The 20207-nt window shown below is 36.3% G+C and overlaps 1 protein-coding gene across 1 annotated transcript; it reads left to right on the forward strand.

Annotated features, from left to right (window-relative positions):
* Window positions 1-16132: 16132 nt before the first annotated feature.
* Window positions 16133-19834, forward strand: LOC131012498 (expansin-B3-like). The gene is made up of 3 exons (XM_057940495.1): window positions 16133-16715; window positions 17392-17521; window positions 19101-19834. The coding sequence occupies exons 1-3, from the start codon at window positions 16282-16284 to the stop codon at window positions 19296-19298; spliced, it is 762 nt and encodes a 253-aa protein (XP_057796478.1). The 5' UTR covers window positions 16133-16281; the 3' UTR covers window positions 19299-19834.
* The last annotated feature ends 373 nt before the right edge of the window (window positions 19835-20207 follow it).

Here is a 20207-nt window from a genome sequence, read left to right on the forward strand (position 1 = left end):
AGAAAATTAGAATGGAGTGATAATAATTAAAATCAAGAGAAAGAGATAAAGATGATAGGTTGAAGTAAATAAAATAAAAGCTCAAACGTGGCTGCATGAGGCCGAAATTAGATATATATGATTGGGATATAATTAATGCATAAGAAATTAGATATATAAATTTGTTGATGATAGGTTCGAAATTAGATATATAGAAATTTGTTGATTAAAAATTTAGAAAAAATTAGAATGAATGAGAATTGAGGAAAATTAGAATAGAGTGATTCTAGCTTATTTTACTTTTATATATATATATATATATATATAGATAGATAGATTTGATTGGATGCACAATCTCTTTTATAGATTGCACGTTGTCGTATTAATAATTTTCAATATTATATGTCTCCCTCAAAAAAAATATAATATATATATATATATATATATATATATATATATATATATATTAATTTGTCGAATCGAAAAATACAGCATTCACCAAATGATGGTCCTATGTGTACAGTAATCCTTTTGTCTTGCACCTTATTATTCATTCTCTTTACAAAAAAAAGGTTTAATGGTTGATTTTACCAATTTTAAAGAAAAATAAATAAAAGATGCCCATAAAAAAAATTATAAAAATTATTTATTTTGATATTGAAATGACAAAGTTGTCTTTATTTAATTTGTGAATTTTACTCGACCAATGCAAATTGAGCATGTGTTGTAAATGCATTAATATTCGACCATTGTGAGTCGATTATATCGAACATTAGTGTATTTATTGTAAGTATATTAATGCTCGGCATGGTCAACCTCAGCGGGTCAAGCATTAGAGCACCCGCAACGCGGGTACTCGAGTGGCTCCTCGAGGAGAGGGAGCCGGTCGAGGAGGGCGATGCGGGGGGGAGCTCCTCGAGGAGTACCCGAGTTATCAGGTATGCTCGATAGGGGAGAATGGATGGCGCGTGCATTGCACGCGCCCAATTAAAAAAAAAAAATTGGATTTTTAAATTTTTATGTATTTTTTTTAGGTGTTTTTAAATTTTTATGTATTTTTTTTTATGTTTTGAGTAATTTTAAATTTTATGTTTAATCCAGTATTTAACTATTACAAAAATATGCTATTTAAATTATGCAATAAAATTTAAATGAAAAACATAAAATCAAAACTAATATTATCAAGTAGGCTATCAAGGAACCCCAATGCAGCACTACCTACTCAATAACACAAACACTATCAAGTAGGCTATCAAGGAACCCCCAATGCGGATGCTCTTAGTAGTAAATAAACCAATACTCATCATGTTTGAGTATTACGAGGCGAGCAAGCAAGCATTAGTGGTCGAGCATTCTTAGAAAATGTATTAATGCTCGACATACTCGACTATTGCAAGTGGGATAGTCGAGTATTAGTAGTCGAGCATAAGTGCAAAATATATTAAAGCTCGATATAAAGGGAAAAAAGTTTTAAATAAGTATAATTTATATATTTTGTAAAAGGTGAATATTCTTAAAATTTTGTCTTTCAAAATGATAAGAAAAAAAAAAAGTAAGTCTTTTCCCTACATTAGTTTTCACAAAAAAACATAATCTCATTTGCTTACCCTTAAAAAAAATTAAAAGCATGGATATATACATGGAAGATTTTCATAGAATTTTTGATAACGTAAATATTTTTCTCATTTGAAGTTCTTATTGAAAAGTTACTAATTTCATTCAATAATAAATCAATTGTATATAAATTATTAAAATTTTAATAAATTCTCATTTTACACGCTAACTTTAAAATTTATATTAGGATTAAGTATCAAATACGCCCCTAACATAGAGGCCCTTATCACGTCTAGCACCCTATGATTAAGGTCGGTTCAACTAAACCCTTGAAGTCCTTAATTTCGTGCAATTAGCCTATCCGACTTAACAGTCGTTTAACATCGTTAACTGTTTTAATTTTTTTTAATTTCATTGGTAGTGAGACCCACGCCTTCTTCTTTGCCAAGCTCGCCGGAAACACGTCTCCACTGCCACCGTCGGCGGCGCCGTAGCATCGATGTAAGCAACAATGAGCTCTGACTCGTGCACCTCTCGACACTTCTCATAGCTGATGAAATCCTGCTTTCCCAACCCCCAGCAGCCCCACCACCCCTCCGCCCTTTCCACCACCATTATCGGCGGCGCCGACACCACCATTTTGAGCCTCCCCGATGACCTTGTCCTAGAATGTCTCTTTAGTGTCCCTCACTCCACCCTCTCTTCTCTCCCTTCCATCTGTTGCCGATGGGCCCACCTTCTCAACTCCCCTGCCTTTCAACTCCTCCACCTCCGCCACCACACCCTCTACCACAACGTCCTTGTTTTCTCTTTCTTCTTGCATTTTTGACTGGTCTCAATTGGCCGGAAAATGTACATCATCGATCAGATGGTGATGCTGTGATGCGACACGTGGACAGGGACACTGTGCCCAAGGCCGGGATGACTTTTTCGAGGAAGAAGTTCGTCGCCTCCGCGGTCGACGAGAAAATACTCATATCACGTGTAGCACCATATACTCGACTTGGGTTCAACTAAACCCCTGAAATTCTTAATTTGGTGCAATTAAACCCTCTGCCCTAACGGTGTATTAAACGACCGTTAAATCGGATGGGCTAATTGCACGAAATTAAGGACTTCAGGGGTTTAGTTGAACCGATCTCGACCATAGGGTACTAGACGTGATAAAAGCCTCTATATTAGGGGACATATTTGATATTTAACCCTTAAAATTACTTACTTATTAGTTTTTTTCTCATTAAATGAACTCACACATAATTGACTCAATATAGATGATTGCAGAAGATTAAATTCTATTAATGTGTTGAGACATATGAAACATAGTAAATATCAAATGCAGTAGCCATTCATAACTGCAAGTGTGTAAACGTGAATAGATATAAAGCGAAGATTAATTTTACCACCGACAGTTTAGGATTCTCTCTCTCTCTCTTCGGCCGTTGGTGACATAAAGTCACATGAAGTATCACTAAAACCCAAAATCCAATAACTAATAAATTAGTTATTCCTATAATGGTCCACTTTTCGCTTGATGCGATATGTCCATACCTATATGGGCCATATACATCATCTATTTTCTTGATGGAAAAAAAAAAAAAAACGATTACTTTATTTAATGTTTAAGAAGAACTTGAAATTTACTTGAGATTTGATGTATCACAATTGGTGTTTTATTTTCATTTTTTCCTTTAGATAGGGTATATTCCATTCAATTAGGATGCATAATTAATTTTATTTTTATTTTTATTACTTAATAATTTATTATTAGGGTTGATAAATCTAAAGCTAGGGTATACAATTTTTTATTTTTTATTTTTACTTGGATTTTTACTTGGAGAAGGAGGAGAGGTTAAATTTGACCCATCTTGTTATTTACAGATATGAGTTTGCATAGTTTGGATGCTCCTTGAGGACTAATTTCAATTTTTTTAAATTATAGTTAAATAGTATAATTTATAATATTATATTAGTATAATATATTTTATTTTTATCAAAGATATTATAAAAATATAGTGAGACACGATGACACTAAAAAAATTATGGTACACTGGATTACATTCGCTCGAGATTAGCTCATCATAAATTATCCGTATTAGGTCATTTTTTTTTCTTCTAACATAGATGATCCATTTTCTCTCCTTCTTTCCATATTCAGGGCAGGTCATGTATCTCACAAGGCCCTAAGCAAAAATTAGAAAATGGACCCTTATTATTTTCTTTTATATTGGCTATACAACAATAATATATTAACATAATTATTTTTAGTCAATTAAAGTAGCGGGCTTCCAAAAGTGGGCCCCAATTAATAGCCTTTTCGTTCACATTGCATATCAGCAGATGTTTTGGAATTCTATTTTATTATTAAGAAAAAAATTATATATATACTATACTATATAAAAAGAAAAATAGGGCCCCAAAAATTTGAGATCTTAAGCGGCAGCATGTTGAGCATGTGTTCAGGTATGACCTGTCTATATTTGATTGTAAACCAACTCTTTTGCTTCCTTCTTAACTCTCTCTCTCTCTCTAAAATGATTAGTAAACGAACTTACAACTGAATACACCTTAACATAATGCACTGGTTATACAGTTAATGTGATTACACAACCAATCCATTATTTAGTGATCGTGCAAGAGACACAATGCAATATTGGTCAAGAAAATTTGAAAAATAATCATGATTTATAGATAATGGAGAGGAATGTATATATATAATAGACGTATTATTGTTAAGACTAATGTATTAGTGTTTGAAAATCCAGCTTATAAAGTTAACTGCACAATCTAGCAATAGTGGTAGAATAGTGGAACTCAGTGCTTTAAGAGTTGGCTAACACATGAATAGTGGAACTCAGTGCTTTAATCATATTCTATTCAATAATAGAGCTTCAATATCATTTATACTTTTAAGACTTCATCTCGCCATTTTATTTTTTTGAGGGTAAAAACAAATCCCACTTTGTCACAAAACTTTTTCGTGTTTACATTTGGTTGGATATTGAATCACTTTATGAAATTAGACATATATCAGGGGGGAAGCCTCCTCATAATTTTCGAGTTTTTTTTACTATTTATATATATATATATATATAAGAAATACAAGAAAAAATAGAATACATTGTCTTAATAACTATAGCTTAGTATCCATCTATTCATTATTAATTGCCTAACATTGTACATTGATTTGTTAAATTTATGTTATTTTATCCTATTTTTCTTTTTTAATTAATTTTTATTATTGAATTTGAGTTAACCCTCAAGTTAAAAGTAAAAGCACGATTTATTAATGATGAAAATTAGTTTATTTGATTAGAAGATGGAACATTTTTTTAAAAAAATGCATAAAAGTATGTCTTTATATGCTTTCAATCTACTTGATGTTAAATTAATTGAATTGCGAAGAGCTATTGATTATATTAAGTGATTGTTAAAAAGATGCATGAAAATAAAGTGTACTCAATGCTAATATTTTTTTGCTTCCCTGCAACTATTTTCAGACGCCGTAATTCAATAAATTCAGCCCCTAATGTTTAATCCTAAATCCGCCCATGATCTTAAGCACAAAAAAAATATATCAAACGTAAAAAAAACTAATGTATCGTCGGCATCTGTCCTGGCATCGCGAGGACAGATGCAGCTACTAATAGGGCAAACTGAATTTTATTGATTTTAAATTAAAAAATATTAATCTCTAATTAATAATAAGAGATTACTACAATCTCGCACAAAGTTTTCTTTAAATATCAAAAGCTCAAAAAAAATGGTGCGATCATCGAACATATGCAGTTATGTACTAATTAATTAGGGGTTAGAACTTATTAAAGTCAAACAAAAATTATTAATCTCTAATTAAAATATATTAAATTCTTCAATTAATATTTAAATAGTATGGATGCACCATGCATTAAAATGTACACGGACGTGCCTCTAAATTAAATTGCTAGGTCCAATAAAATTTCCTTAGTATATCTGGTGCTGCTGAAATAAAAATTTTATTAGAAAAAAAAAGGAAACAAAAAACATACAAAGACCAAGCACGAGTCTTACCTGAATTATTCTACTATTTTGAGGTGCCAAAATAATCGGATGAGGTCATATATCCCACAATTTAGTGTATCGCACTGTGTCTCATTCTGAATTTATTAATTTATAGTATTTTTTATTTAAATGCATTATTTTTAATATAATAAAAAGTTAACAAGTGTCCACTCATCCATTTAGGGATTATAATTATTTTTTTATATTTGTTTAGATTAATAATAAATTATTTGGACTAATTAATTCAAAGTTATGATACATAATTTTTTAAATTTCAATTTTTAGTGATAAATATTAAAATTTGTTCCATACAACAATTGGACCATTTTATGAATGTAAGGTAACGCGATCATATAGTAATTATATATATACTACTATTATTTTTATCATTAGAAAAATAATAATTGAAACATGCAATGACATGATATGGTATGATAAAAATGAGGGGTGAACACTGAATCAATAAACAACCCCATACATTTGCGTCCCCTAGTTGGCTAGGGCTTTCGTTCTCTAGTTTTGCTAGGGTTTCTCTGTCCTCCTTGTGAGTTTGGCGTCTAGGTTTTCCTATTTTCGGTCAGCGATTGAGTCGCTTTCACGCCGGCGACTCAGTCGCCTCTGTGTGTCTCCTTTTCTTTGATCTCTCTTTTGTGTTTGCTTTAAGTTTTGTGAGGTTGTTCTGTTTCTGGTGTTTCTGGGGCTGACTGGTTTTTCTCCTCTTCTCTTTCTGTGTATTTCTCTCTGTGTGTGCAGGTTCTATGGAACGAGGTGGATCATCGAGGGGTTATGAAGGGGATCTCGGGATTGAAGGGCAAACTGATCGCGAAGCAGCAGTGGTTGATATTTCAGCGGTGGATGAAGGGGCGACCATTCAGAGAAGCAATCCTTCCTATTGCTTGGTTGGAAAATTAATTGCGTTGAGATCCCCAAATGCCTTCCATCTGCTCGAGATTATGAGAAAATCGTGGAAGACAAAGTTTGAATTTGAGGCGCGGGAATGGAGGAAAAATTTGTTCTTGTTTACATTTGGGACTGAGGAAGATCGGAAGTGGGTTTTACGCCGACAACCTTGGCACTTTGATGGGAATTTATTTGCAATAGCAGGGCTGGATGGTTCGATGCAGCCGTCGAGTATTCGCCTTGATCGGGGCAGCTTTTGGGTCCGTGTTTATGATCTTCCAATGAAATGTATGAACAAAGATATTCTCAACCATATAGCTGCTCAGATTGGCAAGGTGGAGGAAATCGATTTGGAGGCCAACTATGAAGGATGTTTTGCAAGGTTCAAGGTGAATTTTGATATAACAGAGCCCCTCATGAGAGGTCTCACCATTGCTATTGGAGGGCAGAGGATATGGGCACCTATTAAGTATGAAAACTTGCCCACATTCTGCTATCGATGTGGAATTATTGGGCATTTCACTAGAACGTGTGACAAGGAATCTGAGGAAGATGATAACGGCAAACAGTTTGAGGATCTTCTATATGGACCTATGCTCAAAGCTTCACCACTCAAGCGCCTACGATCATCCAGACAGGCGGAGCAGCCGCATAATCATCCTGTCATTAAAGTGCCGTCCAGCATAAACCCCTCAAACACTACCACCTTACCCTACTCAGCTCAGAAGATTAATATCCCACGCCAACCCCTCTTTCCAATACACCCTCCACCCACCAGTGATGTCAGTAGCCAAATAATACCACCTGTTCCGGATAATACCTACCCACCCCATACCCGTACTTCCCTCTCTAACTCACGCTCAACAGCCACAACCACTCCACTTGACCGCTACTTGGCTCCTCCGGATCGACAATCTGGCAAGAATGTTAGTACCAGCTCGTTAAATCTGCCAAATGAGTCGCTACCCCCCACAACGAAACCCATATATACCCAGACCCAAACTACCGCCCCATCTACTCTGAAAAACCAGGAACCGGGCTCCAGATCCACTACTTCTCTAGCCCATTCTAAACCTACATCTACCCTGTCAAAGGAACAAACTTTTAACCAAATTAACCGACTCCCCAATGCAACTCCCTTCACTCCAACAGTTGAACTCCTAAAGTCTCTCCATATCAAACCTAATTCCAATATCAATACCGATCCCACTGCTGGTAACCCTCAAACAAAACCTTCTCTGACCTTTAATCCTGGCCCCATACCCACACCAAAACCAAAAAACAAAAAATGGACACGTCTTGCTCGTAAACCAAAAACTGAAACTCCCCATGGTATAACCCCAAAACCTCCCCACCCAATACCGACACACTCAACCACTGCAACTTCCCCAAATACTCTGTTTTGCAAGCGTCACTCAAGGGAGGAAGAAGGTGACGTTTTTCCCATTAAGGATGCCAACATTGAACTGGTACAGAAACGACTTAAAGGTGCAATTCTTGATGATTCTTCCCCATATAATGCATTATCGGCGGAGATTGCCTCGACGCAATCCCGCCGGGCACAATGAATTGCATATTCTGGAATTGTCGGGGGCTTGGGAACCCTACGACAATTCGACAGCTCGTTTGGTTATCCAAACAAAAGAAGCCCGATTTGGTCTTCCTTTCGGAGACTAAATTACTTGGTACGGATTGGGCGCCTATTCTTGCCCAGTGCGGTTTTAATAATTTTATTGCAAAGGACTGTGATATTTCTGGAGGAGGCAGACGAGGCGGTGTTTGCCTAATGTGGTCAGATGATATCTTTGTGACTCTGAAATCGTCATCACCCAATCACATCTTGGTGACGATTAATGACTCACATCATGTGGAGTGGGACTTCTGTGGCATATATGGATGGAGTCGAGTTGAAGATCACCCTCAAACTTGGAACCTTTTGAGAGACATTCGATCTCAAGTGTCGGGGCGATGGATATGTGGTGGGGACTTTAATGAAATTATGTTTCATTTTGAGAAGCGTGGTGGTGCTCCAAAGGCTGATTCTCGACTTTGTGATTTTCGGAAAGTTATTGAAGATTGTGGACTTACTGATCTTGGGTTCTGTGGCGAACCGTTTACCTGGACTAATAATCAACGTGGTGTGGATAACATCATGGAAAGATTAGACAGGGTGTGTGGGAGTGAAAAATGGACTGAAGCGTTTGGGGGTTTTGAGGTTACACACCTTCTACGTAAATCAAGTGATCACTGCCCCATTTTGTTGGTGCTAGATAGAGCTCCGGCTGATACTGAAAATCGACCAAGACCTTTTAGATTTGAAGCAATGTGGCTTCGTGATGAAAGATGCGGGGAATTCTGTAAGGAGTTATGGGAATCTGGAGGAGTGATCTCATCGGTGGCAGATTTTAGTGTGAAGATTGAAAATATGGGGCGTGAATTCAAGTTATGGGAAAAACGTGTTTTTGGGCATGTTAAAAAAAGATGCAACCAAATTCGGGAGGAACTGACCGAGATGCAAAAAGAGCAGAATGAAGCCCATACCAAGGATGAACAACGTGCCCTTGAACAAGAACTTGATGAGCTCCTTAACAAAGAAGAAGTGATGTGGAAACAGAGATCTCGGGCTGATTGGATGGCGGAGGGTGACCGTAATACGGGTTTCTTTCATAAAGCTGCGGAGGGGAGAAAGCGAAGAAATCATATAAAGGAGATTATGACACCCGATGGTACAACCATAAGGAAGAATGACGAGATGGATGAAGTTTTCAGGAGATATTTTCAGGAGCTCTTCACCACGGGCTCCCCCAATAACTCTTCAGAGGTCCTGCAATCCATAGAGCCTGTTGTGACGGAGGGAATGAACAGGGAGCTGATCTCCCCTTATACTCAGGCAGAAATCGAGCAAGCTTTGAAGCAAATGCATCCTCTTAAGGCCCCCGGGCCTGACGGTATGCCTGCTCTTTTCTATAATTCTTGTTGGTCGTCGTGTCGTTTTGAGGTTGTCCCCATGTTGCTTGATATTCTAAATAATGGTGCGTCTCCCGCCCCCTTGAACAATACTTTTCTCTGTCTCATCCCAAAAAAGAAGAAATGTTCTATCCCCGCAGAGTTTAGACCTATTAGTCTGTGCAATGTGGTTTATAAAATTGTGTCTAAGGTCATTACGAATAGGCTTAAAGTGTGTCTTCCCTTAATTATTAATGAGAGTCAGTCTGCCTTCGTTCCGGGTCGTCATATCACGGATAATGCTTTGCTTGCTTTCGAAATTTTTCATATGATGAAAATGAATAAAGCCAAAGATAAGGGTGTTTTTGCTTATAAGTTGGATATGGCTAAGGCGTATGATAGAGTGGAGTGGTCTTTCTTGGAGTCGATTCTGACACATTTGGGATTCCATACTTCTTTTGTTGATTTGATTATGAGATGTGCCTCCTCTGTTTCTTTCCGTGTTTTAGTGAACGGTTTTCCAGGGGGTGCTTTCCAACCTAGCCGAGGTCTTCGCCAAGGAGATCCTTTATCTCCTTTTCTCTTCCTCTTTTGCGCCGAAGCTTTATCCGGGTTACTTCGACAGGCGGAAACAAGACAGTTAGTGCATGGAGCTCGACTTTGCAGAACGGCTCCATGTGTGAGTCACCTGCTCTTCGCCGATGACTGCATCATTTTTGGGCGTGCTAATTTGAGGGAGGTGGAGGAAGTAAAGAAGATTCTTCAAGCCTATGAGGCGGTTTCAGGTCAAAAAGTGAATTTGGAAAAATCCACAATTTCTTTTAGTAGAGGGGTTTTGGAGCAAAAGCAGATGGATCTCGCGAGACAGATGGGGGTTACTCTAAATACAAATCGTTCTAATTACCTTGGAATTCCGAACATTGTGGGCAGATCGAAGTCTGAAATTTTTCAGATGTTGGTGGATAGAACTAGGAAAAAATCAAAGGACTGGAAAAGGAGATTTTTATCGGGTGCTGGCAAGATGGTGCTCATCAAAGCAGTGTTGCAATCTATTCCTAGCTATCTTATGAGCTGCTTTGCACTCCCGGATCAGATATGTCAAAGGCTAAACAGTGTGGCTGCTAGTTTCTTTTGGGGCCAAAAGGAGGATGAACGTCGAATCCATTGGCGTAGCTGGAAAAGACTGTGTTTGGCTAAAGGCGATGGTGGGCTGGGTTTTAGAGATCTTTCACTCTTCAACCAAGCACTTTTAGCCAAACAGGTGTGGAGAATTTTAAGGGATGATTCATCACTGCTGGCTCGTTCACTCAAAGCGCGATACTTCCCGCGGACTGATATTCTCCTGGCAGGCAAAGCTCATAACCCTTCTTTTGCATGGAAAAGCTTGCTTGTAGGACGTGATTTGTTAGCGGAAGGAGTTGCGTGGAAGGTGGGAAATGGTGCAAGAATTAGAATTGGCATAGACTCCTGGATACCGATGGGCGAAGGGAGATTTGGAAAGGCGTGTGTGGCGGAGACGTTGTCAGATGTTAAAGCTCAAGAGTTGTTCTTGTATGGTTCTTCTAGATGGGATGTGGATATGGTGTTGACCACTTTTAACCAGAGTGATGGCGGGAAAATCTTATCACAGTTGCATGGGAATCCGAATGAAGAAGATAAACCTTTCTGGCCTTTTGGCAAATTCAATTCCTATTCGGTGAAATCGGGTTATTGGCTGGCCTCTGATTTGAAAAGACGGTCTGAACCCTCGCCGTCAAATTCCTATCGGGAGTTTTGGAGGTGGATCTGGGGGCTGGATGTGATTCCAAAGATCAAGCTCTTCATGTGGAAATGCTTAGCAGATGCTCTCCCAACAAGTTCTGCGTTAAGAGGAAAATCTATTGACATTGATCCGATTTGTAGGAGATGTGGAGAGTGCAACGAAGATATGGTTCACGCATTGCGGGATTGTGTATGGACTAAAGCTCTCTGGGCGGTCTCACCCCTTAGACTCCAACCGATTCCAATTGATGATATTTGTTCTATCCCCGAGTGGTTTGAGCGGATCCGGCGATCACCCCAGAAGGAGAGTCATGCGATTTTTGCTTCCCTTGCTTGGTCCTCCTGGTATGCTAGAAATATGTTGATTTTCCAAGGTAAAGTGATAAGCCATGTTGAGTGTATTCAAATTGCCCAACGTGCTTGCTGGCCGAAGAAGATGTGCCCGCCCACTAATCAAATGAAACCCCGTAAGATTCTCTGCTCGAGGTTGGGTCAGCTTAAGATCTCGTGTGACGCTGCTGTGGTGAACGATGTTGGGATTGGTGTTGGGGGTGTTTTGCAGAAGGGTGACGGTGAGATCGTTGGGTGTCGTTATGGAGCTCGGCGAGGAGTCTTCTCTTGCCTGGAAGGGGAAGCATTGGCTGTCCTGGAGGGGCTGCGGCTGTGCATTGAGAAGGAGGTGGGGGATGTGATTGTGGAGACTGATAGTCAGATTCTGTACTGGTGTTTGATGAAGAGGGAGGCAGATCTTTCCTATCTTGGGGACACTCTTGATGAGATCTTTAGAATGATGGACTCGCTGCATGAGGTTGCACTTAGCTGGACTCCAAGGGAGGGTAACTCTATAGCTGATAGGCTTGCTAGTTTTGCACTTTCTAGTTTCTCGCCTTTTATTTCCCAAGGGTCTCTTCCCTTTGTACTGAATTCTTCTTCTTCTGAGTAATGAAAGTTTACCTCTTGTTCTCAAAAAAAAAAAAAATGAGGGGTGAACACGACTTAGGCAGAGGGCTGCTCTATGTAGTGTCATTTTCAACGTTTGTGGCATCCTTCACACTATATACTATATTAGTAAGTATTTAAGATATTTCATTCACCAAAATCGATGAATTGACTATTAGGGAAAATGTGGATCAAATAGTCAAAAAAGGGTTTTACGGCCTTCTCTATTTTCTAATATTAATTTTTGTACAGGGTGCTATTTGGTCACATGATAATCATATAATAAATTAGTTAATTAAATAAAAAAATATTTAACATTTTTGGTTTTTAGAAACAAATAATTTTTTAGCTAATTTTACTGTTTTATCTATATTGTAGCTTTTGGTTTTTTATTTTTGTTTAAAAAAAATATTAAAAAGAAAAAAATAACTGCAATGTTGAACTAATTTAATTCTGTTTATTTTAAATTATTTTTAATAAATTAAATTTTTTTTCTGGTTAACCTATTTTATAATGGGCCATAATGTGATGTGAATGTATAAATTTACTGTTTTTATATTGTGGTTTAGCACGTGGATCATGTACTTTTACTGATGTAAATAAATGGTAAAACTAGAAGGGGTGGTGGTGTCCTAAATAAATGAATGAGTATTAAATGAGACAGAATTGAAACCTTGACAACATTTACAATCTTTCTTCTTGAGATGGAATTGTCATGTGCCGATACTCTTTGTAACGATTATTTTCAATATATAATATAATAAATTCTATAAAATATTATGAATTCGTCATAAAAGATTAGAATTTAAAAAAAAAATACTAGTTACAATTGTCAAACGCTGCACCACAAATTTATATATTAAAATGATGAACTCATTATAGATATTTATGATCTAAAAACTGAAATTCGTTTATATTTTATGTACAAAAACATCTGGATACATTTAAACTACTCATTATATAAATATATGCTTAGGGTCAAGTAAATCTCAATCTTATTGTAATACCGTAGATCTCATACATTTTTTGTGTATACAACAATGCACTATTATATATATATAATCATGTTTTTTTATAATTCATATATACGTGTGCGCGCACTGCGCATGTGCAGTAATATATTTTTGATTAATGGATGGAGAGAGACCAAATGTGAATATGTGATGAGCAACGAGAATGAATCTAGAATGTCAGATATTCAAATTTATCGTGTAAAAAGAAAATAATGAATAAACTAGTAATATAAATCAACGAATAAGCCGCGCCGCTTATAATATATGAATAGTCGTTCAAATTTGGATTCGAATCCTGGATGGAGCAAAAATTTCACCATATTAACTGAATACATTATCCATGCATTACAAATAGCTTATTTGTAGATTTATACTAATTATTAGCTATTTTCATTCCTCAAGAAAATAGTCATTTTCGTTTCAAAAAAAGAAAATAGTCATTTTCGTTATAACCTAATCATATATACATAATAACCATTAAAAATAATGTATTTATTGTTAAAATTAATGTATTTATTGTTAAATTTATTGCATTAAAAAAATCGCTCTCTTCAATATTCGAATGCAGGTGTTGAATTCATGCATCGTAGATCTTAAATTCCCATTTGAAGGCACAAATTCATCGTGCAGGAAAATTATGTTCATATTTACATATATTTCATGCATGACGATAGCATTAATCATGAGAAGTGCACGAGGCTAAAAATAATTTAATGTAAAAGTCGAAGCAGATTTTTGAATTATTAAGCAAAGGAAATCATACCGACAAACTGATTCTTTTTATCTGCACTAAATATATCTTATTATAAAAATATTTCGTATTATTAAGCCATACCCATAATTATAATCAATTAATCATCCACGACCGCAAATTAATACTAATCACCACACTCTTGCATGAGACGAAATTATTCATGCTTCAAATGCGGATTTCTTCAACAACATTGCTACCCTACTGAATTGTTTGTTTTTAATTTGAAGTTGACGTTTTGTTAATTTTAAAAATAAATTTAATTGGATATGGGTCCAATACACCAACAAATTCATGTTGAGTTGAGAACAATTTTACAAGTATGGGGTGAGCTTGTGATTGCAGTCATGAACCCAATTTTTGCAACGGTTTTTGGGTCCTGCCTATCCAAAATTGTCTAGTACAATTCGCTTATTATATGCTTTAATTATAGTGTTAATAGATAAAAGGGTTAATTGCCACTAAATTCAAAAGCTTTTTGAGAATTCGCGATATTCTCACCAACTTCAAAATCGGCGTATGAATACATGAATTGAGAATCCGTTCTTAATTTTCCCAAAATTAAAAAATCCGGCGAGATGACATGACAAATATCTATGACATGTCAATTTCATGCCAAATCAGCTATGACATGTCATTGTTTTAATTTTTTAATAATTTCATTTATTTATAATTAATTTTTTTTAAAAAAATCACCTTCCCTACCCCATCCCCAACCCCCCGACCACCACCTCCCTAAACCCCCGGCGCCACACCGACCACCACCTCCCAAACTCCCGGCCTGCAAACACCCCCCAAGCCTACCTCATTCCCCAAACCCCGTTCGCCTCCTCCATCTACCCCCATCCCCACCCATGTCGCCGCATCCCTCACCTTCCGCCTGCTCCGCGCCGCCACCTCCTCTATTACGCCTCCTCTATTGATTTTTTAAGTCCGAATTTATACATATTATAAATATAGTTCAGACTTAAATCCGTTGTTCAGTTTATATTTCAAGTCTAAATTTATCCGTTGTTCAATTTATAGTTTGAGCCAAAATATATTCTGGCTAATTAAGGTTGACGTATTTTGCTGGAAAATGATTTATTAATAAAAATAAATTACATAGGAAATTCACCCCCACATCATTAAATGTAATGACTTTTGATAAGATTCATCAGCCTCGATTGGGAATATTGACTCAGATTATATATTGAACAACAAAAATAAGTACATGTAATATTTATAATATTTATAAATTTGGGCTGAAAAATCATCAAAATTTTGAACTATTTTTTAACATGTAAAACTATCTACATTTGATAATGCATATGTAAAAATATCAACTTTTATAAAAATATGTTAAAACTGTCCAATTTTAAATGAAGGGACAAAAAAAATTCTTGAATTTGATAAAATTTACATGAAAATTGACGATACTCTAACACTAACTATTTGCCATGTTTGTTGTGGACTGGCAAATCAAATAGCCTTTACTTCTTGACTATGGGATTTTATCACAAATATTATAGATATAAAAATTAATATATTTATAATACAAAATACCATTAAATTTACAAATATACTATTGAAACATGAGTTTTCTTGACACATACTATAGTGCCACGATATTACATAAAAATTTTGTGTTAACTTAATTAATATCTTAAATTCATATTTCCTTAATAACGTAACTATCTAATTAACAAAGTTAATTAATTACGAAATCATATACTCCCTCCGTCCCACGAAGCATGACACAGCTTCCTTTTTGGTATGTCCCACAAAGCATAACACGTTTTTTAAAATGACAAAAAATTTACCCTTTATTCACATTTTCACTTTTTCACCTACCACACTTAACACACAAAATACCAATTTCTTAATTCTCGTGCCGAAAAGAAGTGTGTCATGCTTCATGGGACGGAGGGAGTAAATAAAAACAAAATGAGATTTTACCCTCCACGGTTTTTTCGGTCCCCTCAAAAACAAAAACCTTTCCCCACATGCCTCCAAACATTGAACATATTAAATAAAAATAAAACGAAAAAAGAAAAAACGTAACGGTAGAATGTTGATAGCTCATCTCTCCTCAATGACCAAACTACCCTCCCTACACGTGGATGCTGCCCTGCGGATTTAACGCCTTAACTGTCGCCGGGTCCCACCCCAAAAGCCCATGGCAGTTGGCACCACCGTGATTAAAATAAACCCCATGGGCCATATCGTCAATACCAAATTCCTCTCTTTATATATTCATTCCCAAATTACCAAACAAAAAAATAAAAATAAAAGCAACAGAAATTCCTCAGTCGCTTAAGCTCAGTTCCTTCCTTCCACACTGCTCCAAACTGTCGGCACTTTCCCGCCTCGATTTTCACGCGCCGCCGTGAAATCAGTTGCTGCGCTTTGCCCCACATTATGGAGAGCCTCTGTTGCCTTCTCGTTTTCTGCATTCTGCTCGGCTCCGCCGCCGCGGCGGGGGACCTGCATTGGTCCCCGGCGACGGCGACGTGGTACGGCAGCCCCGAGGGCGACGGCAGCGACGGAGGCGCGTGCGGCTACGGATCGCTGGTGGACGTGAAGCCGTTCCGCGCGCGCGTCGGCGCGGTGAGCCCGGTGCTCTTCAAGGGCGGCGAGGGCTGCGGCGCCTGCTACAAGGTGCGGTGCCTCGACCGCTCGATCTGCTCGCGCCGCGCGGTCACCGTCATCATCACCGACGAGTGCCCCGGCGGCTACTGCTCCGGCGGCCGCACGCACTTCGACCTCAGCGGCGCCGCCTTCGGCAGGATGGCCGTCTCCGGCAACGGCGGCCAGCTCCGCAACCGCGGTGAGATCCCCGTCATCTTCCGGAGGTAATGTGTGATGCTACTACACTCATTAAAATTATTTATTTATTTATATATTTATATCAGGTGAAAATTTGTTTATTTATTTTGAGCTTGTAAATGTTTACTCGATATAATTACTATATTATTTTACTAGACTGTAGATGAAATACACTTACTAAAATTTACTAAATATTTACTTTATATATTTGTCTATTTTATTCCACGTAGCATCTGCTGTGATAGTGTGTGTGGAATGTGCATTACTTGATCCAGTCTACTTTTAACGGTCTTGTTCTGTTTTGTCACTTTATGATTAGCTTTTAAGTAATAATTAAGGACTTGTTTAACTAATTAACTGTTAACTAACCTTATTTTCTTTTTTCCTTTTCCTTTGTAGAATAAAATTAAATTTATATAAAAAAAAAATCCCTATTTTATTTATTAAATGTCATGCCGGAGACACTCATGAGAAAACATGCACACATGTTTGTACTTTTTTTGGTCAAAATGTTACTGCATCTCTCCTTTGAACATATGAGGTTAAGATAATTTAAAAAATTCTGGAAAAAAATATTCTGTCGCCAATATATTAGCAAACAAAATATTGGGATCTGATTAATTAGTTACAAGCTAGTCCAAAAATTAAATTGTTCACTTATTATTATTTATGTATATTGATGAAATAAAATATCTCATACAGAACTCCGTGTAAGTATCCTGGGAAAAACATCGCGTTTCACGTTAACGAAGGATCGACTAATTATTGGCTCTCATTATTGGTCGAATTCGAGGGTGGCGATGGCGATGTAGGATCCATGCACATAAGAGAGGTATGAGTACTCGCAATTCTCTATTTTGTATACTTCATATTTTGTTCAACCTAACATTTTTTCATAATTTATTTTTAGTTAAGATTACCACTGCGACAAAAGAAAAGCTAAATTACCAATATTTTTTTTGATTATTAATTATTATCAGGGCCGGTCCTGTATCTCACAGGGCCTTAAGCAACAAAAATTAAAAAATGGGTCCTTATAAAAAAAATTTATATTGACGAAACAACAATAATATATTAACATAAACTTTTTCAACCAATCATTCAAAAGAGTTTTCAATCAAAAGAGAAAAATATAAGTTACTAAAGAATTCAACATTAATAGTATGATCTAAATGAAGAAAAGAACTTTCATAAGACGAAGCTATGTAAATAAATACCTTATAATATGGTTCACCATAGCAGCAGTATTGAATGCAATCTGTCCCCACAATATCTAACCAAAACACAATTTAATTTCTTGTATATCTAGCAAGGATAAAAAGGACAAAAATATTAGGATTTGAGAAAAAATAAATAATATGAAATATTGATAGAACATACAACAAAAATTAGTTCAAAATAGGGATAAGTTTCTTACTTTATCTAAATGTAACACGTCTTGCGGTTTTAGAGACAGATGTATTTATCAAGTTTGTGTAATCTAACTAATCAACCAATTTTCTTTCAATTATAACATAGTCAACCCATTCAACATGTCTTGTGACATAGTTGATCGTAGATAAGTTTTTTGATTCATTTTTTTTAGAATGTCTTTTCAGTTACTGCATTTATTTTTGGAATACTATTTGTTAAACAAAAATAATTTTTATATGTAATTTGGGCCCCCAAAAATTTGGGGCCCTATGCGGCAGCATGTTGAACATGCCCTCAGGTACGGGCCTGATTATTATTATAAACTTTCCTAATGTGGTTGCTTTTACAGTTAGGGACCCATAAAAAATATGAATTTCTTTTATGATTATTTACCATAGTCAAAGAGACTTTCCCCTTTTTCTAGATGGATTTTTCTTTATAAAGTTTCCCACTTTCACACCTCTCTATATCAGAGAAGCTCTCCTTTTAGAAGAACCATCTCATGAAATTCAAGAAAGAAAAACAAAACTGTATTGCATAATTCCAAAATCTGAATAGTTCTAAATTATATATTGTGTTTTATCTCATATATTAATATATACACTTATATATTAATATATATATATATATATATAGATATGTTCCATTTGTTGAACTTTAGATCTCTAAAATCACGTGCCTCTGACACTCAATGTGTTGGATGCCTTTAAAAAGAGATTCACTTCGCTAACTTTAGTTGATAATAATTTTAATTGGGAAATTTATTCCTTTTGACATATGTCTTTAAATGTTAGGCCAATTCTCTTTCTATCCCATGCCATTGGCTGAAAAGGCCTCCACTTTCTCTTCTCTAATGCCAAGTCACAATCTTAAGTGCATCACACACACACACACACACAATCTTAAGTGCATCACACACACACACATACTTCATTTATGAGTACAAAAAAAGGCCTTAAAATTGACCTAATTTAATTTATTTTTATGTGTATATGTAGGCGAACTCGAACCAATGGCTAGAGATGACTCATATATGGGGTGCGAGTTGGTGCATCATCGCCGGCCCTCTACAAGGGCCATTCTCCGTTCGGCTAACCACCTTATCCACCGGAAAAACCTTGTCCGCGAGGGAAGTAATCCCTCGGAATTGGGCTCCGAAGGCTACCTACACCTCCCGCCTCAATTTCAACAATTGACCTTCTAGTAACGCTTTATACCAAGTTTAAAGTAAAAATCCTATATATTTAGTATTTCATATAGCGTCTAAAGTTAAATAGTGTGATTCTAATCCACTTCAAAAGTAAAAGTAGCCAAGAAAAATTGCAATCCCTAGCTATGGCTAACTTTTTCTTTTTTGCCCATCTTTAGACGAGCAATTTATGTTCTAGTTTCGTGATTTATTCGATCTGCACGTACTGAATTTATTGTACGGTAGCATGAATCGATAAAATAAAACACGAAATGGAGGCATGGAGAGGATTAGAGCTTTTTTTTTTTTTTTTTTTTTGTCTTCGTTTTTTTGCCCCTACTATGTGTAGTGTGTGAAGCATTGTAAGTGTTACTAGTGTATGTAGCCCTCTCCAAAGGAGAGAGTGCGGTGGGAAGTGGGGTTTTAGGTATAAAATCTAGTTTGTGAGTGGTGTTGCTTTTTTGCATTGAGTGAGGGCACAAGTTATGGTTGTATGTTGTTTCATTGCAATATAATATATATAAATAGTGATATTTGTTTTTATTTGAAGGAAGTTGTGGGTGATAAGTTGTGGGTGATGTCTCTTTCTTTTTGTATGTTTTGTCTGCTCATAATATATCACTGCACAATTATTAATAGTGCGCATAAAATAATTTCTCAAAGAAAAAGGTGTTGATGAAAGAAACAATATAAGCCGTATATTTACGGGAGAGTCTACACTACACCCAGTTTTTTACGCTTCTCGTTAAGATTACTACACGTGTATCCCTTTACAAAATCAACCGATTCCTTAAAAAATGAACCAAACCGGGCCGTTTTTTCGAATACAGCCGGTTCCTTCAATTCCTGTTTTGTGTTTTTACCACTTTACTAAATGTTCTTTTAAGTTACTGAAATATAAATTGGCGACAACGGC

The sequence above is a fragment of the Salvia miltiorrhiza genome, chromosome 2, assembly GCF_028751815.1.
Source record: "Salvia miltiorrhiza cultivar Shanhuang (shh) chromosome 2, IMPLAD_Smil_shh, whole genome shotgun sequence".
Classification (NCBI taxonomy): Eukaryota; Viridiplantae; Streptophyta; class Magnoliopsida; order Lamiales; family Lamiaceae; genus Salvia; species Salvia miltiorrhiza.